The 27,164-nt window shown below is 49.5% G+C and overlaps 1 protein-coding gene across 16 annotated transcripts in view; it reads right to left on the bottom strand.

The window, feature by feature from the left end:
- Positions 1–27,164, bottom strand: part of KIF1A (kinesin family member 1A) — a 222,332-nt gene that overhangs the window by 86,467 nt on the left and 108,701 nt on the right. For 15 of the 16 annotated variants that reach the window (XM_073360490.2, XM_073360495.2, XM_073360492.2 and 12 more), the window contains 7 exons: positions 26,307–26,382; positions 13,655–13,734; positions 12,845–12,951; positions 5,520–5,603; positions 5,015–5,195; positions 4,792–4,864; positions 4,342–4,435 (listed from right to left, as the gene is read on the bottom strand). In XM_073360490.2, coding sequence (XP_073216591.1) covers positions 4,342–4,435; positions 4,792–4,864; positions 5,015–5,195; positions 5,520–5,603; positions 12,845–12,951; positions 13,655–13,734; positions 26,307–26,382 — 695 coding nt within the window. The remainder of the gene's footprint in view (positions 1–4,341; positions 4,436–4,791; positions 4,865–5,014; positions 5,196–5,519; positions 5,604–12,844; positions 12,952–13,654; positions 13,735–26,306; positions 26,383–27,164) is intronic. The other variant, XM_073360491.2, reaches the window with a different exon arrangement.

Below are 27,164 nucleotides of genomic sequence, written 5' to 3'. Positions count from 1 at the left end.
GTCAGACGGAACCCAGCCAGACAACCTAGTGGGGGTCGACAGTGACCTGCATGGACTACTCACAGGATGGTCGCTGAGCGATGAACAGCATTGGGAACATTCCCTCGACTGAGAACGGTACCGAGTCGGGAGCGACTGTGGAGATCCCAGCGGCGGCTTGCCTCTGGACCACGGGGCCAACATTGGCGGTGCTCCTGGTACCGGCATGGACATAACATCCTGAGCCGCTTGCAGGGCTTCTGGAGTGGAGGGCATCCAGACATCTGGGGAAACCTGCTTCAAACGGGCCGGGCTACTCTGCTCGACCTGAGTCGGAGGCCTAGAGGCCGACGGGGACCGAGGACTTCCCAACATGGGTCTTGCCTCTCCACCAGTCTTGCTCCGGTGCCACGGTGGAGAAGGCCTATTGTTAGCCTTCTTGGTGTGCCCCACAGACGGGGAACGGAGCCGACTGGTAGATGGCACCGGTGGGTCGCCGCGTACTGACACCGTGGTACCCGGTGCCGACTCGGAGCGGCGCGCCAGAGTCGGGATCAATGCCGACTCCATCAGGATGGCCTGAAACCTAATGTCTCTCTCTCTCTCTCTCAGTCTGAGGCTTAAACGACTTGCAAATCTGGCAGCGATCGCTGAGATGGGTTTCACGCAAACAGCATAAGCAAACAGTCTGTGTGCGGCTCACTCAGTGGCATCTGTCACCTACAAGTGTTGCACGACTTAAAACCTGGGGCACGGGGCATGCCCCTCCCCGGATGAACTAACTAAACTAAAATTAATCAAATTACTAACTGCAGGTAACATACACTGAATGAACAAGAGTTCTGGGGACGATCTGCAGCAAAGCTGAAGCAGAGCAGTTCCGAAGCACCTTCACTGGTGGCAAGTAGGAATTGAGGGTGGGGGGAGCGTGCAGCGCCCCTTGTACCATGCCATAGAGGCGCCACTCCAGGGGTCGCAAAGGACCCTCCCCTACGGGTACTGCTAAGGGAAAAACTTCCGAAACCGGTGCATGTGGCGAGCATGCACACCTTTGGTGCAATACACATGAGCAATCACTCGAAAAAGAATCATGCCTCATGAATCTACTAGAATTCTTTGAGGGAACAAGCATGTGGACCGAGGCAATACAGTGGACATAGTCCCACAGTATTCTTGCCAGCAAGTTAAAAAAGTAGGGATGGGAGGAATGGACTATAAGGTGGATAGAAAGCTGGCTAGATTGTCAGTCTCAGCAGGTAGCGATCAATGGCTTGATGTCTAGCTGGCAGCCGGTATCAAGCCGAGTGCCCCAGGGGTCGGTCCTGAGGCTGGTTTTGTTCAACATTTTTATCAGTGATCTGGTTGATGGGATTAATTGCAGATCATTAATAATCTGGAGGATAGCGTAGATTGCACTCTCAGCAAGTTTGTAGATGACACTAAACTAGGAGGAGTGGTAGATACGCTGGAGGGTAGGCATAGGATACAGAGGGACCTAGACAAACTAGAGGATTGGGCCAAAAGAAATCTGATGAGGTTCAACAAGCACAAGTGCAGAGTCCTGCACTTAGGACGGAGGAATCCAATGCACTGCTACAGACTAGAGACCGAGTGGCTAGGCAGCAGTTCTGTAGAAAAGGACCTAGGGGTTACAGTGGACGAGAAGCTGGATATGAGTCAACAGTGTGCCCTTATTGCCAAGAAGGCCAATGGCATTTTGGGATGTATATGTAGGGGCATTGCCAGCAGATCGAGGGACGTGATCGTTCCCCTCTATTCGACATTGGTGAGGCCTCATCTGGAGTATTGTGTCCAGTTTTGGGCCCCACACTACAAGAAGGATGTGGAAACATTGGAAAGAGTCCAGTGGAGGGCAACAAAAATGATTAGGGGGCTGGAGCACATGCCATGAGGAGAGGCTAAGGGAACTGGGCTTATTTAGTCTGCAGAAGAGAAGAATGAGGGGGGATTTGATAGCTGCTTTCAACTACCTGAAAGGGGGTTCCAAAGAGGATGGATCTAGACTGTTCTCAGTGGTAGCAGATGACAGAACAAGGAGTAATGGTCTCAAGTTGCAGTGGGAGAGGTTTAGGTTGGATATAAGGAAAAACATTTTCACTAGGAGGGTGGTGAAGCACTGGAATGGGTTACCTAGGGAGGTGATGGAATCTCCATCCTTAGAGGTTTTTAAGGTCAGGCTTGAAAAAGCCCTGGCTGGGATGATTTAGTTGGGGATTGGTCCTGATTTGAGCAGGGGGTTGGACTAGATGACCTCCTGAGGTCCCTACCAACCCTGATATTCTATGATTCTATTAAGAATCCCATGCACCGCTACAGGCTGGGGACAGACTGGCTGAGCAGCAGTTCTGTAGAAAAGGACCTGGGAATTACAGTGGACAAGAAGCTGGATATGAGTCAGCAGTGTGCCCTCGTTGCCAAGAAGGCCAATGGCATATTGGGCTGTATTAGAATAAGCATTGCCAGCAGATCGAGGGAAGTGATTATTCCCCTCTATTCGGCACTGGTGAAGCCACACCTGGAGTATTGTGTCCAGTTTTGGTCCCCCCACTACAGAAGGAATGTGGACAAATTGGAGAGAGTCCAGTGGAGGGCAATGAAAATTATTAGGGGGCTGGGGCACATGACTTATGTGGAGAGGCTGAGGGAACTGGGCTTGTTTAGTCTGCAGAAGAGAAGAGTGAGGGAGAATTTGATAGCAGCCTTCAACTACCTGAAGTGGGGTTCCAAAGAGGATGGAGCTCGGCTGTTCTCAGTGGTGGCAGATGACAGAACAAGTAGCAGTGGTCTCAAGCCACAGTGTGGGAGGTCTATGTTGGATATTAGGAAACACTATTTCACTAGGAGGGTGGTGAAGCACTGGAATGGGTTACCTAGGGAGGTGGTGGAATCTCCATCCTTAGAGGTTTTTAAAGCCCAGCTTGACAAAGCCTTGGCTGGGTTGATTTAGTTGGTGTTGGTCCTGCTTTGAGCAGGGGATTGGACTAGATGACCTCCTGAGGTCTCTTCCAACCCTAATATTCGATGATTCTATGATTCTAAGTGATAGAATCATAGCTCATTCCCTGTAGCTTCTGGCAAACAGAGGCTAGGGACACCATTCCTGCCCACCCTGGCTAATAGTCATTGATGGACCTATTCTCCATGAATTTATCTAGTTCTTTTTTGAACCCTGTTATGATCTTGGCCTTCACAACATCCTCTGGCAAAGAGTTCCACAGGTTGACTGTGTGTTGTGTGAAGGAATACTTCCTTTTATTTATTTTAAACCTGCTGCCTATTAATTGCATTAGGTGACCCCTAGTTCTTGTGTTATGAGAAGTAGTAAACAACACTTCCTTATCTACTTTCTCTACACCAGTCATAATTTTATAGACCTCAATCATATCTCCCCTTAGCCGTCTCTTTCCAAGCTGAAAAGTCCCAGTCTTATTAACCTTTCCTCATATGGAAGATCATTAATAAAGATGACCGACCCCTCGAGCACTCCGCTTGAAACTTTCTGGCAAGAATACTGTGGGAGACCATATCAAAACCTTTGCTAAAGTCAAGATATATCACATCCACCATTTTCTCCATATCCACAGAGCCAGTTATCTCATCATAGAAGGCAATCAGGTTGGTCAGGCACGACATGCCCTTGGTGAATCCATGTTGACTGTTCCTGATCACCCTCCTTTCCTCCAAGTGCTTCAAAATGGATTCCTTGAGGACCTGCTCCATGATTTTGCTGGGAACTGAAGTAAGGCTGACCGGTCTGCAGTTCCCCAGGTTCTCTTTCTTCCCTTTTTAAAATATGGGCACTATATTTGCCTTTTTCCAGTCGTCTGGGACCTCCCCCAATCGCCACGAATTTTCAAAGATAATGGCCAATGGCTCTGCAATCACGTCAGCCAATTGGGTTAGATCTGGACCCATAGACTTGTGCATGTTCAGCTTTTCTAAATAGTCCTTAACCTCTTCTTTCACCACTGAGGGCTGCTCACCTACTCCCCATACTGTGTTGCCCAGTGCAGCAATCTGGAAGCTGACCTTGTCTGTGAAGACTGAGGCAAAAAAAATATTGAGTACTTCAGCTTTTTCCACATCATCACTTGATGATTACCTTTTCTGTTCATTCCCTCTGGGGCACCTGGCACTGGCAACTGTCGGAAGACAGGATACTGGGCTAGATGGGCCATTCTTATGATAAGAGAGAGTCTCCTGCCAATACACCTGCATAACCTTCCGGACTTTCATCGTAACAGACCAGAGTCATTAGGAAGTGTCATTGGCCAACAAAACTATAAAAGGCTCATTCTCTCTCACACAATTTGTCACTCTCTGCTTTCACTGAACTTTTACCTTCATCTTCAGGCTCTTCCTCTTCCTCATTGGCCTCAGGATAATACCTGGAGTCCATCTGCTTCTGTAAAGCCTCTAGTTTACTCTCATAGTCCTGAGGGAAAGGGGGGAAAATAAGGAAATAACCCACAAACAATTGTCTTTTTGATTTTGACCACCCCTTTCCTGTACCAGGTCTCTCTCAATCCCCATAAAACTGACAAATGGCTCCACCCCCTGTAGAAAGCCAACCTACCCACAGCTGTGTTCACTGGTCTAAAAGGTCCCATTAGATGAGGAGACACATGATATTTCCATTCTGGGTAGTATCTTCAGAAGATGCAGATCCACCCTACTCATGTCAGCACAACCATCCATTGTTCAAACTAGAGGCTCAACCCCAGTCTGTGCCTTGACGGTAACTAGTGTTGCTCTGATGAACCAGTTAAGAAGCAGAATATATGTGCCTACCAGCCTCTGCTGCTCAAGAAGATAGTTGGCCTCTTCTCTCTCTTTGCGGTATTGGTCCTCCAGTTCCTGAAGCCTGTGAAGAATTAGGAAGGACAGAATGACAAACCTGGACAGATCCACAGTTACTGGCTGGCACCCCATTTCCTTCCCTTCTGCTCCACCTCTCCATGTTCCCCTCCCTCCATGATCCCTCATCTCCTCTGCCTCCCCCATGCCTCCTCACCTCTGCTCCATCTCCTGCTTCATGTCAATGCCTTGTTTCTCCAGCAGCTCTCGCTGCGCGAATGCCCAGTCCACTGGCTCTGCGGGGGTCTCTGCACATGGGGTCCGCTCCCGCTCCTGGCGAGCCTGCTCAGGGTGGTTGAATCGGAACACGTGGCTCTTCCCCATGATGATCCGGTTTCCTTTGGGGAGGGCAGTTCAGAGTTAACCAATGAGGTCTCCACTATAAGCAGAAACTCCAACTCAGTGGCAAGGGTTGCACAGCAGGATTTCCCCCAACAAGGCCTCTCATGTCCCAGGACTTATGCCCTGATTCAACAGAGCATTTGAGCATGAGTAGCTGCACTGACTATCCCCCACTGTCACTCCACTGATGCCACTAGACTAGAACCACCATCTGCCCAACAGGGTGACCTGGTATGTTTCTATAAGGGGATCTATGTGGGTCAGTGGTTAAAGCATTCTGTCAATGCTGAGTCAATCACTCCCTCCGAAGCAGGACCTACCAGATCGCAGGACACTGGGTTCCATCACTTTTTTGCCATTGACGTAGGTGTCGGCCCCTTCGCAAGGTTCTAGTGTCACCACTACTGTGAGAAAGGCATAGGAGAGAGAAAGAGACAGGAGGAGAGGTGTGAAGGGACAGCAGAGGCCTGAAGGGTTGCTGGTCTCCTGATTGCATTGGAAATGTTGGCTGTGCAGGCCCTATGGGCTGCGATAGGAAGGGAGGGCTGTTTGTTTAGCATCTTGATGCCAGTGGACACCCTGCTCCAGACATACAAGCCCAAGCACATACAACAAGGTTGTACTTCAAAAGCGCCTGTGGAATTTAGGAGTGCGTCTCGCTGAAAATCAATGGGGCTGGTGCTCCTAAACCCCTGAAGTGCTTTTGAAGATCTCCCCCTGTGTCTATATCTTAGTTATAAATGTCAGGTTAATTTCCTTATGTTCCCACATGGCAGGCCTTCACCACCTTCTTACCCCCATTATTTCACTGGCATTTAACGATTTGTCTCTTCCATGCCAAAGTCCAGCCTGGATCTGCAGACTGCAAACTACCTGCCATCAGTCTTTGAGCATTAATCACCGAGAGCCAGAACATGCCCCACTTCCTCCCACGTCACAACTGGTCCCACAGACAGCCCGGGGGCTGCTCACCAAGCAAAGCACTATACAGCATGTGTAAGAGGGGACAGCACATGACACTGAGTAACAGAGGGACCGCCTGGGGATCTGGGAGTTGTATTATTTGTTCTCTAGTCACTCGGTGAGAAGTAACCTCCGAACTATTATATTGTGGTACTGCCACCTGCTGACCTCTTCAGCAAGCTAGGCTGCACGGAGATTCCTGGATAGGGTGAAAGAGGGATTGGGCCACTCCAGCTTTTAACAATGCATTGCTTTTGTATGCCAGTGGGTTGCCCACCCCATTGCTGCTGCAGGTGAGCGGAGGGGTAGGAAAGCAGTCTCTATCCCTAAACCTGTAGCGATTTTAAAGGACACTGCCAGCAAACCTGTATAATGTTGAGTCAGCCAGGCTGCCGGTCCTCTTGGCGTCATCAATTTTATATTAATAACAACCTCCCCTCACAGCACTGAGGCAACACCCACCAGTAACCTGAACCCGAACCCTGCTGCCTGCCTGTCTTCTCTCCTCTCGAGACTGCCCACTGGGTGCAGCAGGCTAAGGAATCTCTGCCTGCCGCACCACATGAGCACTGTTTACATGAACTACAACTGTTCTGACTGGGCAAAGGGAAATGATCCAGGCACATGGATGCAGGAAAAAGCAGTTACTTACTTTCTCGTAACTGTTGTTCTTTGAGATGTGTTGTTCACGTCCGTTCCACATTAGCTGTGCGCGCGCTGCATGCACGAGCGTTGGAAACTTTTTCCCTTAGCGGCTCCCATCGGGCCGGCGGGGCCCCCCAAGTGAGCCGTGCATATATACCCCTGCTGGCCTGACCCCCTCCGGTTCCTTCTTGTGGCGACTCCGACAGAGGGGTAGGAGGGTGGGTGGTGGAATGGACGTGTACAACACATCTCGAAGAACAACAGTTACGAGAAAGTAAGTAACCGTTTTTTCTTCTCTGAGTGCTTGTTCACGTCCATTCCACATTAGGTGAATCACAAGCTTACCTCTGGAGGAGGGTAGGAGTCACGGAACAACTGCTCAGAGAACCGCTCTGCCAACTGCTTCGTCCTCTCTGGCCTGCTGGTTGACCGCGTAGTGGGTCATGAAAGTGTGCACCGAAGACCAGGTGGTTGGTCTGCAGATCTTTTGGATCGGGACCTGTGCCAGGAATGCACCCTGGTCGAGTTGGCCATGACCGCCGGGGCCGGAACACCTGCAAGCTCATAGCACGTCCGGATGCAGCTTGTAATCCAAGACGAGATCCGCTGCGCCGACACTGGGAGGCCTTTCATCCTCTCGGCTACAGCCACAAACAGCTGTGTAGATTTACAAAAGGGCTTGGTGCGCTCCAAATAGAATGCCAGCACTTGACGCACATCCAGGGTGTGCAAGCTGCAGTGACTCAGGTCCGTATGAGGTTTTGGGAAGAACACCGGCAGACAAATGTCCTGGTCCAAATGGAATTGGGAGACCACCTTAGGGAGGAACTTGGGGTGCCGTCGGAGCTGCACCTTGCCCTGGTGCAATACTGAAAACGGTGGCTCAGAGGTGAGGGCCATCAGTTCGGACACCCTTCTGGTCGAGGTAATGGTCACCAGAAATGCCACCTTCCACGAAAGGTGGAGAAGAGAACAGGAAGTGAGGGGCCTGAAAGGGGGTCCCATGAGTTTAGAGAGGACCAGGTTAAGGTTCCATGGAGGGACTGGGGGTGGGAGTACAGAAACACCCTCTCCAACCCTTTAAGGAACCATCCCACCATTGGGTGAGAAAACACCGAGCCCCCCGAGAACCCCGGATGGAAGGCAGAGATGGCCGCCAGGTGTACTCTGAGTGAGGACGGGGGCTAGCCCTTGCTGCTTGAGGTGCAGGAGGCACTCCAGGATGGCCTGCACCGGGGCCTGCCATGGCCGCACCTGTTGGGGTTCACACCAACATGAGAACCTTTTCCACTTGGCCATATAGGTCGTCATAGTGGAGGGCTTCCTACTGCCAAGCAGAATCTGCTGCACAGGAAAGGAGCACTGGCTCTCCAAGGCGTTTAGCCACAGAGTCTCCACGCTGTCAGGTGCAGTGACTGCAGGTCAGGGTGGAGAAGCCACCCACCGTCCTGTGTAATGAGGTCCCAGTGTAGGGGCAGGACTACTGGGGCCTCCACCAAAAGCTCTAGGAGCGATGTGTACCAGTGCTGGCGGGCCCAGGCTGGGGCAATGAGGATCACCACTGCCCTGTTCCTGAGTACCTTAAGCAGGACCTTGTGTACTAAGGGGAGCAGGGGAAAAGCATACCTCAAGCCCCCTCTCCATGGGATCGCAAATGCGTCCGCGAGCGAGCCTGGGCTGCGGCCCTGGAATGAGCAGAACCATGGGCACTGGGCGTTGGCCCTGGTGGCAAACAGGTCTACTTGGGAAACCCCCACCTGCAGAAGAGTGAAAGCATGACGTCCACCCTGAGCGTCCACTCGTGCATGCGGTATGACCTGCTGAGGGAGTCCACCAGCTCGTTTTGTACCCCCGGGAGATAGGACGCCTCGAGATGAATTGCATGGGCTATGCAAAAGTCCTAGAGGAGGAGAGCCTCGTGACAGAGTGGCGAGGAACGAGCCCCGCCCTGTCTGTTTATATAAAACATGGCAGTAGTGACCACTCAGAGTGGCGTGAAAGGTCTGGCGGAGAGACGAACCGCCCTGAGCTCCTTCACATTGATATGGAGCGACCGCTCTGCTCCAGACCACAAGCCCTGAGTCCTGAGGTCCCCCAGGTGAGCCCTCCATCTGTGTTCTGATGCGTCCGTCACCACCGTCAGGTCCAGTTGTGGGGCGGCAAAGGGGATGCCTTCGCAAACCACAGGCTGGGACTGCCACCACAGCAGGGAGTCCAGCACGTCCCTTGGGGCTGTCACTACCAAGTCCAGGGGTCCCTGCCTGGGCGGTACACACGAGCAAGCCACGCCTGCAGAGTCCTGAGTCTCAGTCTGGCATGCCTGACCATGTGTGTGCATGCTGCCATGTGGCCCAGCAGCCGCAGGCAGCACCTGGCCGTTGTCATTGGAAACTGGTGCAGGGAGGCCACAGCTTGCTGGATAGCCTGGAATTAGGATACTGGAAAGCTTGTTCTGGCCTCCACTGCTTCCAGGACCGCCCCTATGAATTCCACTCTCTGCGTGGGTACGAGCATGGACTTGGGGACATTGACCAGGAGCCCCAGCTCGCGGAACAATCTGCCACATGGCCCCACACTTCTGCCTCAGATCGGCCCGCCAGGAGCCAGTCGTCTAGGTATGGGTACACGCGGATTCTCTGCCTCCGTAAGAAGGCTGCCACCACCGCCATGCACTTCGTGAATACCCCTGGGGCTGCGGCCTAACCAAACAGGAGAACTGCAAACTGGTAATGTTCTTGGCCCAAGGTGAAGCGTAGGAACCTCCGACGTGCTGGGTGGATGGTGATATGGAAGTCCATGTCCTTCATGTCGAGGGCAGCGAACCAGTCCCCCAGATCCAGGGAAGGGATGATGGTGCCCAGAGAGACCATGCAGAACCGGGCCTTGACCCGGAACTTGTTGAGCCCGTGCAGGACTAAAATGGGACAAAGGCCCCTTTTGGCCTTGGGGATGAGGAAGTACCGGGAGTAGAACTCTTTCCCCCTTAGGCTGTGCGGCACCGCCTCTACCACCCCTGTCTCTAGCAGCAAGCGGACTTCCTTCTCTAGGAGATGCTGGTGAGAGGGGTCCCTGAAGAGGGACAGGAAAGAGGGGTGGGGGGGAGAGGGAGGCAAACTGCAGTGAGTACCTGTTCTGCACCGTGCGTAAGACCCAAAGGTCTGAGGTAATGGTGGACCACGCACGGGAGAAACAGGGCAGGCAGTTCAGGAAACAAAGGGACGGTTCCGGTGACTTCTATGGTTCGCTGTCTTCGAGCGCACCTTCAAAAGTCTGGCATACTGCCCGGCTGGGGTTTGTGCTGGCCTTGTTTCTGGGCCGGTGCATTATTGTTGTTGCGCCGTCGCCTGTGATCCCTGCCTCGCCTACGGTAAGGCTCATACCTATGGCGAGGCTGGTACTGGCGTTGAGGGGGAGGCTGTGGCTAAAGGGGCTTCCTCTGGGTCGCCGGGGTGTGCATACCCAGCGACTTAAGCGTAGCTCGCGAGTCCTTGAGGCTGTGCAGCCTAAGTTATTCAAGCCTAAGTTAATTGTATCCAATTTGCAAATGAATTCCAATTCAACAGTTTCAGGCAAGGACTGGCCTGTCTCCCAAGATTTGTGAGAGTGTTGGGTCATCCTTCAGGATAGGTTGTAGATCCTTAATAATGCGTTGGAGGGGTGTTCTCACAAATCTTGGGAGACAGGCCAGTTCTTGCCTACAGACAGCCCCCAAACCTGAAGCAAATACTCACCAGCAACCACATACCACACAACAGAACCACTAACCCAGGAACCTATCCTTGCAACAAAGCCCGTTGCCAACTGTGCCCACATATCTATTCAGGGGACACCATCACAGGGCCTAATAACATCAGCCACACTATCAGAGGCTCATTCACCTGCACATCCACCAATGTGATATATGCCATCATGTGCCAGCAATGCCCCTCTGCCATGTACATTGGTCAAACTGGACAGTCTCTACATACAAGAATAAATGGACACAAATCAGATGTCAAGAATTATAACATTCATAAACCAGCCAGAGAACACTTCAATCTCTCTGGTCACGCGATTACAAACATGAAAGTTGCGATATTACAACAAAAAACCTTCAAATCCAGACTCCAGCCAGAGACTGTTGAATTGGAATTCATTTGCAAATTGGATACAATTAACTTAGGCTTGAATAGAGACTGGGAGTGGCCAAGTCATTATGCAAGGTAACCTATTTCCCCTTGTTTTTTCCTACTCCCACCCCCCCTCAGACATTCTTGTTAAACCCTGGATTTGTGCTGGAAATGGCCCACCTTGATTATCATACACATTGTAAGGAGAGTGGTCACTTTAGATAAGCTATTACCAGCAGGAGAGTGGGTTTGTGTGGGGGGGTGGGGAGGGGTGAGAAAACCTGGATTTGTGCTGGAAATGGCCCAACTTGATTATCATACACATTGTAAGGAGAGTGATCACTTTAGATAAGCTATTACCAGCAGGAGAGTGGGGTGGGAGGAGGTATTTTTTCATGCTTTGTGTGTATATAAAAAGATCTTCTACACTTTCCACAGTATGCATCCGATGAAGTGAGCTGTAGCTCACGAAAGCTTATGCTCAAATAAATTGGTTAGTCACTAAGGTGCCACAAGTACTCCTTTTCTTTTTATAAATATCTAGGTTTTTTGTTTCTACTGCTGGCGCACATCCCCACATTACCTCAATATGGTGCACATAACAAAATTCATTTTGCCCATGGATAGAAAAAATTAGAGGGAACATGGTGGGGGTGCACCGCACCCCCCGTCTTGAAGTGGTTTCCATTATATTACAGTTTGGTTCAATGACTGTCAGCATCCTCACTACACCAATTGTTCCTGCACCCCTGGCCAGCCATAGTGTAGCGGGAGCCACAGTTCAAATCTCCAGCCTCACTCCTACTCAACCAACACAGCTCCTGTCCTGAAGCAGTCCCCACTATTCCAGTCCTGAGCCCCCAGCCCCCATCTCTGACAAAGCAGAGCAGAATCCTGACCTGCACTTTCACTTGCTGACTCATTTCAACACATGGGATTGAAGTATGCAAATGAACTAGAGGGACAAAGTTATGACTGGCTGTGCTACCTCTGATGTCACCACCTCTCCACTGCCTAAGTTTCAAATGGGCACAAGGCGGAAATCAGGTCTGGTCGCCAGTCACCAAAATGAACAAAATGTTTCCCTGTGCATCCCAAGACTGCAAACAGCAAAATGCCACTGAGCTAAGTGCTTGGCCTCACTCTGCTTGGCCAGTGACGTGTATCACTGATTCTAGGGGTTAGACCATGCTCCCATCGAAGCTACAAAGCGCATTCTGAAAGACTGTGGCGGGATTAAGAAAAAAACAGAGCCTGAGTCTCTGGCCTTTCCGCAAATCAATCCCAGAGATTTACCCCCCACATCCTGTGAGCAAGCCTCATTAACAATAACTGCCCATTCTGCAGGAGGGATGACCTCAGATAACACAGAATGTCTTCGGCAAGGGAATCAGCCTTCATAGCTCACTCTTTTCTTTCACACCCATCTTCTCTACTTCCTGATTTGCCTTACAGAATGGCCTCTATTAGCATATCAGCTGCAATTCCCTGGAGATGCTTCCCTTCACTTCTGCCAGTGGCATGGCTATGGAAGGCAACAGTGTCCTGCCAATGCTCTGCACTGCTAGCTGCCTTTCAAGGGGTGTGACCGGGGAAGATGGCACAGCCAGGAGATTGGTCTGACTGTGCTTCAACGAGTGCAAGGAAGGAAATGGGAATGACCCAACCCAGGAGACAGGCGGTGATATCACAGCACATCCTGTCAAGGCTGCACTCCCACACACCCCACCTTGACAAGTAGGTAGAGAGAAGGTGCCCTCCTCCATGCCTCTTGACAGGCATTAGTGCCCCAGTCCTCCTGGATGTAAGTAGGAGCTCGGGTGCCCTGACTGCAAACACTAAGAAGGAGCTGCAGGTAGCCAGGTATGTGACTGAACTGGGGTGAAAGCACAGAGTGTGGACGTGTGAGGCTGTCTGTCTGAGGGTACCTTCGCCACCGGCCTTGGTGTGGCTGCGGAAAATGCAGTGCTCTTCCTTAATGAAGTGTCCACTCAGCACGATGTCCTGCCTCCTCTCCGCGTCCTCTCGGCCGACCCTGCGGGGAGACACAGACTTAGTAGGGTTCCCTGGCAATAATACACCAGATTTCAGACCGTTTACAGCAGCGCACTTGAAGGGCCTGATCCAAAGCCCACTGGTCATTCCATCTATTTTAATGGGCTTTGGATCTGGTCTCAGGAGACCCTCAGTGGGCAGCAAGGCAAACATCTTAGTTGGAAGCTGTCATGGGGAAATGTGACTTTTCACATGCCAGTATACACCAGCTAATGCATCCCTTCCAAGTGGTGGAATTAGAATATGCATCTGCTCTCTCTCCCTGCCCACCCGGTAGTGTAGGGCCAGGGCTTCTGCAGACGACAGCCCTCGCCCATCCCCAGGATGGGACATTCTTCCACAAGGATAGCGCTGCCCAGCTCCCCTTCACGGGACAGCACATTAAGTCCATGGGAACACATCAATTAGATTCCCCTTCAGTTCACCTCTCTGGGAAGTCCAGCCTGACCCAGGGACTACGCAGAGGGCAGGGCTGCAATTCCTCCATAGTTTCAGGTCTCTTTGTCACTAGTGACCTGAGTTTGATAGCAACAGAGCACCGACACCTGGTTCAGCAGTGAATGAGGAGGAGAGGGGGATCCCATGCCCTGGGCCTGCCCTGCACTCAGACAACCAGAGTCCAATGCTGTTCATTTCAGCAGACACACTGGTGCTACATGATTCTGTGGCGGTTATGCTCTCACCTGGTTATCCCATCCTTAATGTAGTACAGAAGGCATTCAGACATCAGGGGGTCCTCATTCAGATTGACCAGGTGAGGCGTCTAGGAGGGAAAGAGACAACGGGTCAAAGGCATTCTCAGTAACCGTGCCAGACACCAAGCCATGTCACAGGACAGCCCCACCCTCAAAAACACGGCCACCTGACAGGCTGCTCCACTGCACGGAGCCTCCACTCCTGCCCCAGCATAATTCCAGGAGAGAATATTTGGGGTAGGGTGTGACACTCTGTACCTCAGGGGAACAACCAGCAATCTGTGTAAAAAGCAACAATCTGTGTAAAATGACTGTGTGGTATCCAATACAAAGTTTGTCATGTTGGGTGTCTTTGGAAGGCTCATGATGCACGAGTATGGTTGTTATAGTGATGTTATAGTAGTCGTTATAGTTATGTTATAGGTTATAATTTCATGTATATAGTTATGAGGCTGAAAATGTATCCTGGTGGCTTAAAATAAGCCCATGCAAAAACTCTACAAGAGCTGAGAGGCAGTTCACACCTCATCAGGACGTGTATGGAACAAACCCAGCCCAGCCTCACAGGAACAAAGGACGCTGACCTAGACAGCAACAAAAGAATCTGTTCGACTCTCAAGGGAGTCACCTCCTTTCCTTTGATCAGTTTGGCATTGCAATGCCTGACTCTGAAGGCAGCACTAAGCCAATAGGGAAGAAAGGATATGATAAAAAGGAAAGACATTTGCCATGCTCTTCCTCTCTCTCTTCCACCTACATCTACGGAGACCACACCAAGCGACTGAAGCGCTGATCAAAGGTGCTGAAGAGCACCCAGCCAGACTGAGGAGAGAAGCATCTAAAGGCTTGTCTACACTGGCAAGTTTGTGCGCAGTAAAACAGCTTTGAGCACTGTAACTCCCGAGGTGCACACACTGCCAAGCCACTTAGTGCGCAGAAACTGCACAGTTGCAGCGCTCTAAAAAAACCACCTTGAGGGGAGGCGTAGAGCTTTCTGCACTGGGGCTACAGCACTGCGGTGCCAGTGTAGACCCCCCTGGTCAATTACAGCGCTGTGATTGCCCTCCGGGAGGTGTCCCACAAATGCCTGTTCTCACCTCTCTGGCCATCGGTTTGAACTCTACTGCCCTGCCCTCAGGTGACCAACCGTCAGCCCCACCCCATACATTCCTTTGCAAATTTGAAAGTCCCTTTCCTGTTTGCTCTGTGATGCATGCAGTGGTCTCAGTGCATCTTTCCAGGTGGCCATGCCTGCTCCACGCACCAGGTAATCCCCTGCTTAGAGCAATGCCAAGCTACTGGACCTCATCGGTATTTGGGGAGAGGAGGCAGTGCAGATACCTATGGACACATGTCTAGATGCATGATAGAAAAGGGCCATGATGAGGACACATTGCAGTGCAGGGTCAAAGTGAAGGAGCTGTGGAATGCCTACCACAAGGCGCGGGAGGCAAACCGCTGCTCTGGTGCTGTGCCCACAAGCTGCCTGTTCTACAAAGAGCTGGACGCGATACTCGGTGGTGATCCCACCTCCACTGTGAAGTCCCCTGTGGATACTTCATTGGCTTCATTGCCAGTCGAGAGTGGACCGAGCCAGGAGGAGGTAATTTTGGATGAAGAGGGGCAGGGGGAACCAGAGGCAGAGGATGACTCGGAGGCCAGAGATGCATGCAGTCAGGAGCTCTTTTTTACCCCGGAGGAGTCTAGCCAGTGTGACAAAGTTCCTCCTCTACCTTGGTGGGTCTTGCGCTTATTGGCGGATTTGTTCACCTTGCAGCTTCATGGCAGCCCTCAGCTTGGCCGTTTTTCTGAACCCACAGTCCAGGTCGACTCCTTCTGTGTCTGATCAGGAGTTGGGAGGTTTGGGGGGAACCCGGGCCCGCCCTCTACTCCGGGTTCCAGCCCAGGGCCCTGTGGAATGCAGCTGTCTAGAGTGCCTCCTGGAACAGCTGTGCGACAGCTACAACTCCCTGGGCTACTTCCACATGGCCTCCTCCCAACACCTTCTTTATTCTCACCATAGGACCTTCCTCCTGGTGACTGATAATGCCTGTACTCCTCAGTCATCCAACAGTATACGTTCTCACTCTCAGTTCCTAGTGCCTCTTGCTCCCAGCTCCTTACACGCGCACCATAAACTGAAGTGAACTCCTTTTTAAACTCAGGTGCCCTGATTAGCCTGCCTTAATTGATTCTAGCAGCTTCTTGATTGGCTGCAGGTGTTCTAATCAGCCTGTCTGTCTTAATTGTCTCCAGAAGGTTCCTGATTGTTCTGGAACCTTCTCTGTTCCCTTACCCATGGAAAAGGGACCTACTTAACCTGGGGCTAATATATCTGCCTTCTATTACTGTCCTGTAGCCCTCTGGCCCGACCCTGTCACACCAGTCACAGCAGACGGATATTGGCGAAGCAGAAACAGGAGAGGAGGCCCTGGTAAGTGGATCTGGTTTTGGAAATTGCGGAAGAGAGTTGTTGGGGGCAGGAAGCTGCAGAAAGCAGGCTTGTCTCCCACATCATGCCTAGTTTGAGCGGCTGTTGATACACTCCCTCACTTCATGGGAATCTCCCTCAGAGATCTCCAGGAAACTCTTGTGGAGATACTGGGCAATCCGCTCCCGCTGGTTCCTCGGCAGAGCTGCTTTGTTTCTTGCCCCATCAACAGTAACTTTCCCCCACCACTGTGCCGTCATGGGGAGCGGATGGGGGAGACCATAGCTGCACACAGGCTAGCTGCATAGGGACCAGGTTGGAAGCTGCAAGCCTGGAGAACACCCTTCCTTGATGCCCTGCTCACCCTCAACAGTGAGATATCTTCCAAAATGATAATCTTCTGTGGAAAGTGTGGGGACAGGAATGATTATCAGCCCCCCTCCCCTCCCGCCACAGTGCTGGCTCTCCCCAAGTGCCCAAGAGCCATGTGCCTAGTGTACAGCAGGTTCTGGGAACAGTGATTTACTTTGCCCCTGTGGCTACTCACCATTTTGGAGGTCTTGTGGCTTGTGTGTGCTTGCCTGGAGTCAGCCAGTTAGCGTCAGCTGTGTTTTAAAGCACTGAAAAAGTGTTGTCTGTGTTGCAAACAATACTGCTTCTGTAAAAGGTTGCATTTGAACTTCACAGAGATGACCGTGGGAGGCCAGCCTCCCTTATTGGCGGCAGAATGGTTGTGAAGAATTCGAAAGCAGCTAAGAAGGACTAAGGAGGACTTTATGTATGAGGTTATGATACAGTCCGCCGCCGAGAAAAAGGAACTGAAGGAGTGGCGGGACAGCAAGAAGAGGGAACAAAAGGCAAACGCGGCACACCAGAAAGAAGCCACGGAGCGGCTCTTAACAGTTATGGAGCACCAAGTGGACATGCTCCAGGGAGATACTAGCTCTTCAAACCAAGCAGCTCTGCACCTGCTCTCCCCTGCAGCCGCTGTCGCAAAAAACTTTCCCATGCTCCGCCCGCCAATATACTCTTATCAACCTCCTGGCTCTACTCTCTACCCGCAGTATTCCACTCCTCCCTCCTCACTCCCAATGCCTACTGCACTCAACACCCATCCATCTGTAGTTTGGCCCTGCTGAAGTACAGCACCCGCTGCATCGTACTCCAAAGGAGAAGGTTGGGTATGATCCCTAGACACACATAAATCTATAGCTGTCCCGGGACCCCTCCTCCTCTTGAAATCTTCCATTCCCCCATTCCCTCCCCCCCATCCCCCTACCTGCTGATTAATTTTTTCATTTGACTCTCTCCTCTGGTTGTTGTCTTTCAATAAAATAATTGTGTTTGTTTGAAAGCAATCTTTATTCTATTAAGTGAAAGCAAAAAGAGCACTGCAAGGCAACATATGTACAGCTATGTTAAGGCCCCTTCTTGCATCATGTGCAACAATCACCTCGTAGCATTACAAGCATTGCAATCCTGAGCACAGCAACAAATATTAATGGCTTTCAGCTTCAAATTGCTGCCTCAAAGCATCCCTGATCCTTATGGCCCCACGCTGTGCCCCTCTAATAGCCCTGGTCTCTGGCTGTTCAAACTCAGCCTCCAGGTGCTGAGTCTCTGCTGTCCAGCCCTGAGTGAACCTTTCACCCTTCCCTTCACAAATATTATGGTGTGCACAGCATGCGGCTATAAGCATAGGAATATTATCATCGGCCATGTCCAGTTTCCCATACGGGCATCGCCAGCAGGCTTTTAAATGGCCGAATGCACACTCCGGTCATTCTGCATTTTGCTCAGCCTGTTGTTGAACTGCTCCTTGCTGCTGTCAAGTTGCCCCGTGTATAGCTTCATGAGCCACGGTATTAAGCGGTAGGTGGAGTCTCCCAGGATCACAGTGGGCATTTCAACTTCCCCCATGGTGATCTTCTGGTCTGGGAAGAAAGTCCCTGCTTGCAGATTCTTGAACAGGCCAGTGTTATGAAAGATGCGTGCATCATGCACTTTTCCGGACCAGCCTGTGTTAATGTCTGTGAAACGCTTACGGTGATCCACAAGCGCCTGGAGAACCACTGAGAAATACATCTTGTGATTAATGTACTCGTTGGCTAGGTGGTCTGGTGCCAGAATTGGAATGTGTGTGCCATCTATCACGCCTCTGCAGTTAGGGAAGCCCATTTGTGCAAAGCCATCCACAATCTCACGCATGTTGCCCAGAGTCATGGTCTTTCGGAGCTGGATGCGATTAATGGCCCTGCACACTTCCATCAACACGAGTCCAATGCTCGACTTTCCCACTCCGAACTGGTTAGTGACCCATCAGTAGGAGTCTGGAGTAGCCAGCTTCCACAGTGCAATCACCAAGCGCTTCTCCAATGGCAGGGCAGCTCTCATTCTTGTGTCCTTGCACCACAGGGCTGGTGCAAGCTCTTCACACAGTCCCATGAATGTGGCTTTCCTCATGCAAAAGTTCTGCAGCCACTGCTTGTCATCCCAGACGGGCATCACAATGTGATCTCAGTGCTTGTTTCCCGATCCCAAAAGCGGTGTTCCACAGTGGTCAGCACCATAGTGAATGCCACAAGAAATCTTGTGTCGTAGCTACTTCGCATGGCGAGATCAATGTTGCACTCCTCTTGCCTTTGTAGTTTAAGGATAACTCCACTGCCACTTGTGACGTGTTGGTCAGTCCGAACAGCATTCTTGTCAACAGCTCAGGATCCATTCCTGCAGCCAGAAAGAGGCAGGGCGCGCAGTATACAAACCATTGAAAGATGGTGCCAAATGCAGATGGAAGCACAGGGATTGCTGGTATGCAAAGCAATGTGTCACAGGGCATTGGGTCAGGACCCAGGATGCCCCGCGACCTCTTCCGCCTTCCCACAAGTCTTAGTAGCAGAAGAGAAAGAGGTGCTCTGTGGGAGAGCTGCCCAGAGTGCACCTCTCTGAATAGCGCCGCAAGTGTGAACATGCTATTGCGGAGGCAGCTGTCAGTGTGAACACACAACAGCAGTTTTCCTTCAGCGCTCTCTGAGCGGTGTTGTAACTGCTGGTGCTGTAACTTTGCCTGTGTAGACATGCTCTAAGTTTGTAAGGACATTGAAAGTGTTAAGATCAGCTTAGAATGTGTTTTGCTTTTATTTAATTTCACCAAATCTGACTGGTTATTCTTTGACTTATAGTCACTTAAAATCTATCTTTATAGTTAATAAATCTGTTTGTTTATTCTACCTGAAAAAGTGTGTTTGGTTTGAAGCGTGTCAGAGACTCTCCTTAGGATAACAAGCCTGGTACATACCAATTTCTTTGTTAAATTGACGAACTCATAAAAGCTTGCAGTGTCCAGTGGGCAAAACTGGACACTGCAAGATGGAGGTTCCTAGGGTTTAGTCTGGGACCAAAGACATTGGCTAGTCTCATTCGGTTGCAAGTAGCTGGGAGCAGCTTACATGCCAGAGGCTGTGTGTGAACAGCCCAGGAGTGGGGGTTCTCACAGCAGAGCAGGGTAAGGCTGGCTCCCAGAGTCAAGAATTGGAGTGCCCTAACAGATCACCAATTCAGATAACACCAGAGGGGAACGTCACATAGGGATTTTCAAAGGTGGCTAAAGAGAGTCAGGTACCCAACTCCCATTGACATTTACTGGGCTTCTAACTTCTTTGACAGTTCCTGCCTCCCTGAACAGTGCCACACAAGCTGATTAAAAATCAAAACAGAAGCCGGAACAGCAGAGCTGGGGCCTGGTTCCCCTGTGCCCTGCATCTGACCAGGCCATTTACTTTCATGCCAAGGGGGCATATCAGGCTTTCCATTCACAGCAGGGTCCATTCACACCCACTTTGCACAGGTGCCAGTGATGGCGCCACATGGGGGTTGGGGAAATCAGGTCTGTTCAGCATTGATGTTGCTTCTCTAACTGGCTTGGAAAATGTAAAGAAATTTGCCTCAGCTTTCTAATACCACCCTGCATTTGAGTAAAAGTCAAGTGGGTCGTGTGAGCCAAGGGGCATGGACATACTACTGTAACACAGAAGGGCCTATACATCCTTTGAGCTGGAGCTGAGATTCCTGAATTCACCAGCACCTGGTAGCTTCTTTATTCAATTACAGCCAGCCAAGTCCTCCCATGGCACAACTAACGCACCCCCAAATGGCCAAGGAGCAGCCGTGCTGCTAGGAGGAAGCACTCAGTGCTGGAATTTTAGCTGCCAGAAGCAGAGCACTTTTGGGAGCAAGCTCACATTGTTATAATCTTACACCTGATTGATCCCTTGTGGGAGATCCTCTAAAATCACAACCATAAAACCAGTCTACATGGTATGCAAAGAGAATCAGAAACTGTCCCTCATGTAAGGGCAAACAGTCAACACACTGAGGAGTGGAAGGAGTTATTTATTAAAAGATGAAGATCACAGACCTTAAGCAATTCCTGCTTTATAGGATTAGGTGATTCCTGAGCTGGGTTCCTAGCCCCTCAGTCCCTGCCTCTCAGGAAGAGAGCCCGCAGATGCACAAGGAGAAAGAATTAGTTACTGAGTCTATCTGACAATTGGGAGTAGTCAAAATGTCTCCTCTGCATCCTCCACCCAATTTACTAAAGCCTGGTCACAACAGATGATGCAGTCGCTTCTTTCCTCCTCCCCCTCATTGAGCTGGTTTTTTCTGCTTCTTCCTCTCACTTTCTCATCTAGATCTTCCTGCTTTGCAGCCTGTGCTAAGCTAACCCTTTGCTTCGCCCTGGGACATCAGCTCTCACTTGGGGAGGACTGCTAAGGTGGTTTTTGTTAGGATATTGCACAAGTGTCTGTAGACAAGAATCTCCATAACGCCTGCATAAAATTCACCTCCTCATGCGCTATTGGGCACCTGAATAAGTGGCTTGATTTTCAAAGTGCTGAGCTCTGATTAACTACCCCACACCTCAACAGGTGTTGCAGGGTGCACAGCACTTTCTGATTTATCCAGGTGCCCAAATATGGAGTTAAGTGCTTCGTTATGGGGATCCACTTTTGCAAAAGGCCTTACTTTCTCTCTCTACCCATCTAGTTATGTGTTAATTAGACACCTGTTTCCTGGGTATCTATCTATTAATGATACTTATATGACCTCTTTATTATAGCATCTAAGCACCTTACCACTGCTCGTGTATTTACCCTCTGAACACTACAGGAGATAGGTGTGACATTCTGTACCTTGGAGGAACACGCAGCATCTCATATTCATCCTTATAATATGATTGTGTGGTATCTAATGCACAGTTTATCATGTCATGTGTCTTTGGAAGGCTCATGATGTACTGAGCATTGTTGTTATGGTAATGTTATAGTAATTCGTTATTATAGTAATGTTACAGGTTGTAATTTCATGTATATAGTTATGAGGCTGAAAATGTGTCCTCAAGGCTTAAAGCAAGCCCAGGCAAAAACTCTCCAGGAGCAGAGGGACAGTTCACACCTCATCAGGGCATGTATGGGACAAACCCAGCCCAGCCTCACAGGAACAAAGAACACTGGGCAAGGCAACAACAAAGGATCTGTTGGACTCTCGAGTGAGTCACCCCCTTCCTTTGGTCAGTTTGGGACTGTGATGAGGTAATGCTCACCTCACTCTGAAGAGGGGGGCAAAACCAAGAGGGAAGAAAGGACATGATAAAAGGGAGAGTCATGCATCCTCTCTCTTCCACCTCCATCTACAGACATCACCACCAAGCGACTGAAGCCTGGCTGAAGGGCAACCAGTCAGCCTGTGGTGAGAAGCATCTAAGTTTGTAAGGGCACTGAAAGTGTTAAAATCAGTTTAGGATGCATTTTGCTTTTATTTCATTTCACCAAATCTGACTTGTTATGCTTTGACTTATAATCACTTAAAATCTATCTTTGTAGTTAATAAATCTGTTTGTTTATTCTACCTGAAGAAGTGTATTTGATTTAAAGCATGTCAGAGATTCCCCTTGGGATAACAAGCCTGGTGCATATCAATTTCTTTGTTAAATAGACGAACTCATATAATCTTGCAGTGTCCAGCGGGCATAACTGAACACTGCAAGAAGGAGGTTCCTAGGGTTGTGTCTGGGACCAGAGATATTGGCTAGTATCATTCGGTTCCTCAATCCAAGGAGCAGCTTACATGCCAGAGACTGTGCGTGAACAGTCCAGGAGTGGGGGTTCTCACAGCAGAGCAGGGTAAGACTGGCTCCCAATCGAGGACTGGAGTGACCCAACAGATAACACCAGGGGAAAGTCACAGTGGCACAGCAAGTAGGTGTTTGTACAGCTTGTTACTCCAAGTGGAGTTCACACTTTAAGAACTGATATTTGTGATTTTAAGTGAGTCTTAAGTGTAGTGGCTAACAACGGTCAGGAGGAGGTCACAATTTTGTTATTTTCTGTTTGTTTATTTTGGATGAGGGAAATAAGCACAAGAAAGCAGAAAAATGACTACCAGTAAGACAGCTACAAAAAGTAGAGCTGGACAGACTGGAAGCTGCAGAGAAGGAAAAGGACCACAAGTATCATATGTGGCAGGCAGAAATGAGGCTCAAAGAAGCAGCTGCGACCAGGGAAACTATGGAGACAGAGGCAGCCAGGGAGGAGGCTGCACACAGAAGGGCCGTGGAAGAAAAACAGAGAGAGAGAGAAAAAAGAGAAAGAGAGTGAAAACACCAACTGGACCTGCTAGAGAAGCAGAACTAGAACCCTCCGACCCCAATGACTCCCATCACTCCAAAAATCCACAAATGGGAACACTTCTGTCCTGATGATAAGAGAGTTCCTATCCTAACTGCAAAATTAAATGGAAAAGCTTGAAATGTATTCATATATTTATAGATATTAAGGTCAGAAGGGACCATTATGATCATCTAGTCTGACCTCCTGCACAATGCAGGCCACCGAATCTCACTCACCCACTCCTGCAATAAACCTCTCACCTTTGTTTGAGCTACTGAAGTCCTCAACTCATGGTTTAAAGACTTCAAGGTGAAGAGAATCCTCCAGCAAGTAATCTGTGCCCCATGCTGCAGAGGAAGGTGAAAACCCCCCAGGGCCTCTTCCAATCTGCCTTGGAGGAAAATTCCTTCCCGACCCCAAATATGGCAATCTGGCTGGGCAAGATTCATCAGCCAGATACCCAGGAAAGAATTCTCTGTAGTAACTCAGATCCCACCCCATCTAACATTCCATCACAGGCCATTGGGCCTATTTACCATGAATAGTTAAAGATCAATTAATTGCCAAAATCATGTTATCCCATCATACCTTCTCCTCCATAAACTTATCAAGTTGAATCTTAATTCAATGGAATGCCTATTGAAGATGCTTTAGACTATTGTAAATTTAAAGATACTGTTTTGCGAAGTTTTCAGATTACCCCTGAAACATATAGAGTTACATTTAGGAATCTTAAGAGGGATATTGGCATGAATAATGGGAAATATGTAAACAAAATGAAAGATTTGTTGGGAAAATGGGTGAGGGGTAAAGAGGTGGTAAGTTTTGAGGGAATGTTGATCTTCTTGTTCAGGAGCATTTCCTAAGCATATGTAAGGCTGATGTAAAGCAGTGTCTATGGGACAAAGATGTAAAGTCTGTGGCTTTTTTAGCTGGTGCCTTCTAACAGCATCAGGCATCAACTGAGGGCAGGCCACAGAAAAGGGGGGTTAAAACTGGTGGGAAGGGAGGATCCCATTTTGCCCCTGGGAAGAGAGAAGGGGGTTGGGAGTCTAAACATTCTCTTACCCCAAAACATTCCTCCAACCCTCATCCCAAATCTCCTGTGAAAGCAGAAGAGCCCAAAAGGTGCTATCAGTGTAATTCCACTGATCACCTGAGGAATACGCATCCTGTGCTAAGAGGAAGCAGGCAACCAATAGCTCATGTTAGTTCTGCTGTCCTCAACACAGAAACTCCCCCAAGCAATTGAAATCTATCATATTGGTTTTGTGAGGTTAGCCTCTGCAGAACCAGATATCGAGCATATTAAGGCTGTCCAAATGAATGGCAAGGAGTACTTGGGGTAGAGGGATACAGGGGCCCAGATCTCTCTGGTTAAGCAGAGTGTGGTCCTAAAGGCCAGTGTGCTACCTGGCCAAATGGCAGAGATTGTGGGGGTGGACGAAAGCATATTCCTTGATTACCATGTGGTTTGGGAAAGTTTGGAAAGTGTTTTGACTGTGGGGGTAATAGAACACCTCCTAGTCAATCTGCTCCTTGGTAATGATTTTTTCCGTGTAGCTCAGGTTAAAGTATTTGCCTGCCGCAGGAGGGAGTTTTATGCTGAGATCCCCGAAGGAAAGGGTAAGGTCTCAGGAACTGCTGAGAGAATGGGAGAGAGTCTCCTTGATTCTTCTGCAGCAGGGAGAAGCCACATCCTTCCAGGTGGGAGGGTGGTTGAGACCAACTCCTGCACCGCAGCTGGAGGCAACACCACATCAGGAAGGGATGGGAGTATAATGCCTGCCATGGAGAGAGCTGTCCAAGTTGCTAGCTGCCAGCAGGTCGCAGCTGAACCAGAGACAAACCCGCTCTAGGGAGCATAGACAAATGTGTCCCAGAGGAGAGCCCAGAGAAGGGGCAGGGAATCCAAGAAACCACCGAGGTTGGTGAGGAATCCTGTGACTTCCAAGTATGGGAGGCAGTGTGCTTCCAAGTATGGGAGGGGCTGAGACTAGCTCCTTTCCAGCAGAAGGCAACATGCCCTCAAGCACAGGGGCAGGAGAGGTGTTGTCAGGGATTAAGGAAACTGTCCCAGTTGTTAGCTGGCAGAGTTCTGCAGCTGAACAAGAGATAGAACCCTTCCTAGGGGCACAGAGAAATGTGTCTTAGGAAGGGGCCCAGAGGAGAAAACTGGGAAAGGAATAGTGGGGGTACAGGAATGTCTCTTCACTAGTCACTTGGGGCAGGATGCCCAGGACATTAGGAGGATGGCTGGGTCAGCATCTGTGCACCCAGTCACTCCACCTGTGACCCAGGTTTTGAGAAGCAACTGTGTAACTGACCTCCTGGAGGGGAGCAGTCACACAGCTGACGTCTCACAGAAAGGGGTGGTGAAAGGTACCCCAATCCAGATCCCAGTTTTTCAGGATGCTATTTCTGATAAGTTTTTGGAAAGTAACTGTGTCTCTAAATCAAGATGCAGCTCCAATGTGTGTGATAACAGAGGAGTTGGGACCAGAAAATTGCCAGGTGGTAGTTTGCCAGAATGCGAATGATCCAACTGACAGAGAAGGAGGTGTTTTCCCCCAGGCTGATGAGACAGAGAGCAGTTATGGGAAAGCTGCTGGGAAAAAGTGAATCTGATCAAAGGGTAAACACACCTAGCCCAGAGAGCACAGATCAAAGCCCTCTAGGGGGCAGGGAGGGACTCAGTGCTGCAGGGAGGGGGGAAACAGAGGGTAACCCCAAAAGGGGAGCTGGATTTTCTGCATATCTACAGTCCTGGGGTTGGGAGACGGCTCCCCAAAGGGCCAGCCAATGTGCAGGATCCCCCTGAACACCTATCTTGCCAGACCCTAGGCACCAAAATTCCAGAAACATGATTAAATTAAGAGCCCACACAGAGGGGAACACTGGAGGGAAGGAAAAGCCAGTGACTGATTACATGGGACAGAGTCAAAGGACACTATGGGTAATGAACAAACTAACCTCAAACTACACTATCTGAACAGAGGACGTGCTATCATAAAGACACTTAGAAACGCACATCTGAGATAAAAATTTTGGTATTAATGTTAAGTTTTGGGGATAAGAATTTTGACACGGATGTTAAACCTTATGATAATGCTACTTTTCAATTAATACCTGTAAACGGATTTAAAGCTTATCACAGCAGAGAAACCATAAAAAACCTGGTTTGCTGTGTGTGAATGGGGAAACTGAGGCACACTGTCTCATGGCCTTAATGGCTGGATGCCAAAAGAACTATAACACAATCTGGGAAAGGGAAGGGAAAATTAGCTGGATGTTTCTATTAAAACAATCAGCAGTGAAACAGTGAACAGGGTTGATGTTTAACGCATCATTTTTATGTTTCAAAGTCAATACCCACTGAGCTAGACGGGTCAGTTCACATGTCTCGGTGCTAATCAGAAATGAGTTGGACTAATAGGAATTTAGCAGGGAGGTATTTTCCAAGTGCTGCTGCCGGGCAGTAGGTATATTTTTAGAAGGATCTGATTGGTCTGATGGAAGAGATTAAAGAAATCCCACCTACCTTTTTTGGAGAGAAAACACCCAGCGTGCCTCCATCTTCTCTCATGGCCACGCCCATTTCTGCCAGCAAAGCTTCCCTGAGCAACAGCAAAAGCAAAAGTCTGTCAAAACAACCTGTGTTGTTAGTTTTTTGCATCAGAGCAGCCCCTAGAGAAACCAACTGAGATCAGGATCCCACTGTGCTAAGGGCTGCACAGACACAGACCCTGCCTCAAAGCGCTCACAGTTCAATTGGAAACAAGGCGAATCAAGTGGAAGGAGGAGGGCAAAGATGGAGGAGGGTAACCATGAGAGGAACATATGTTTACACAGACTAGCTATGGGCTTTGTTAGATATTTGTACAGTGCTTAGGAAAATGACCCCCATCATGAGAGTTCAATTAAACAATTACATCAATAAAGAATATTAATGATTTCAGTAATTCCATTTCCTTGAAGCCCTCTAAATTAAGGCAGACATTCCATTTATAATATTTAGCTAGTGCCAGCTATTTGAGGATCTCAAAGTGTCTTATAAATGTTAATGAAGTAAGACTCAGCTGTGAAGCAGGATAGTACTATTAGCTCCGTGTTACAGATGAGGGAAATCAAGGCAGAGAGAGATTAAATGTTTTATAGGAGGTCATGAAGAAAGCTTGTAGACTGATTTGGTGCCTTACCAACAAGACCATCCACCTCTTCCTTTTGGAGGGCTGATCACTGTATTGAAATGGTTGTACGGAGACATTATCTTCTCTTTCTCTCATCTCATTCATTTCTAAAATGCACCTGTCCCCTCACCTCTGACTGCCTCCGGAAAAGGGGCTATGGGCATTGTGACAATGCACTCCATAATGTTTTATGGAAATATGCTTATTAG

Source organism: Lepidochelys kempii, chromosome 9 (assembly GCF_965140285.1).
Source record: "Lepidochelys kempii isolate rLepKem1 chromosome 9, rLepKem1.hap1, whole genome shotgun sequence".
NCBI classification, from domain to species: Eukaryota; Metazoa; Chordata; order Testudines; family Cheloniidae; genus Lepidochelys; species Lepidochelys kempii.
This window is presented reverse-complemented; position numbering and strand designations above follow the sequence as displayed.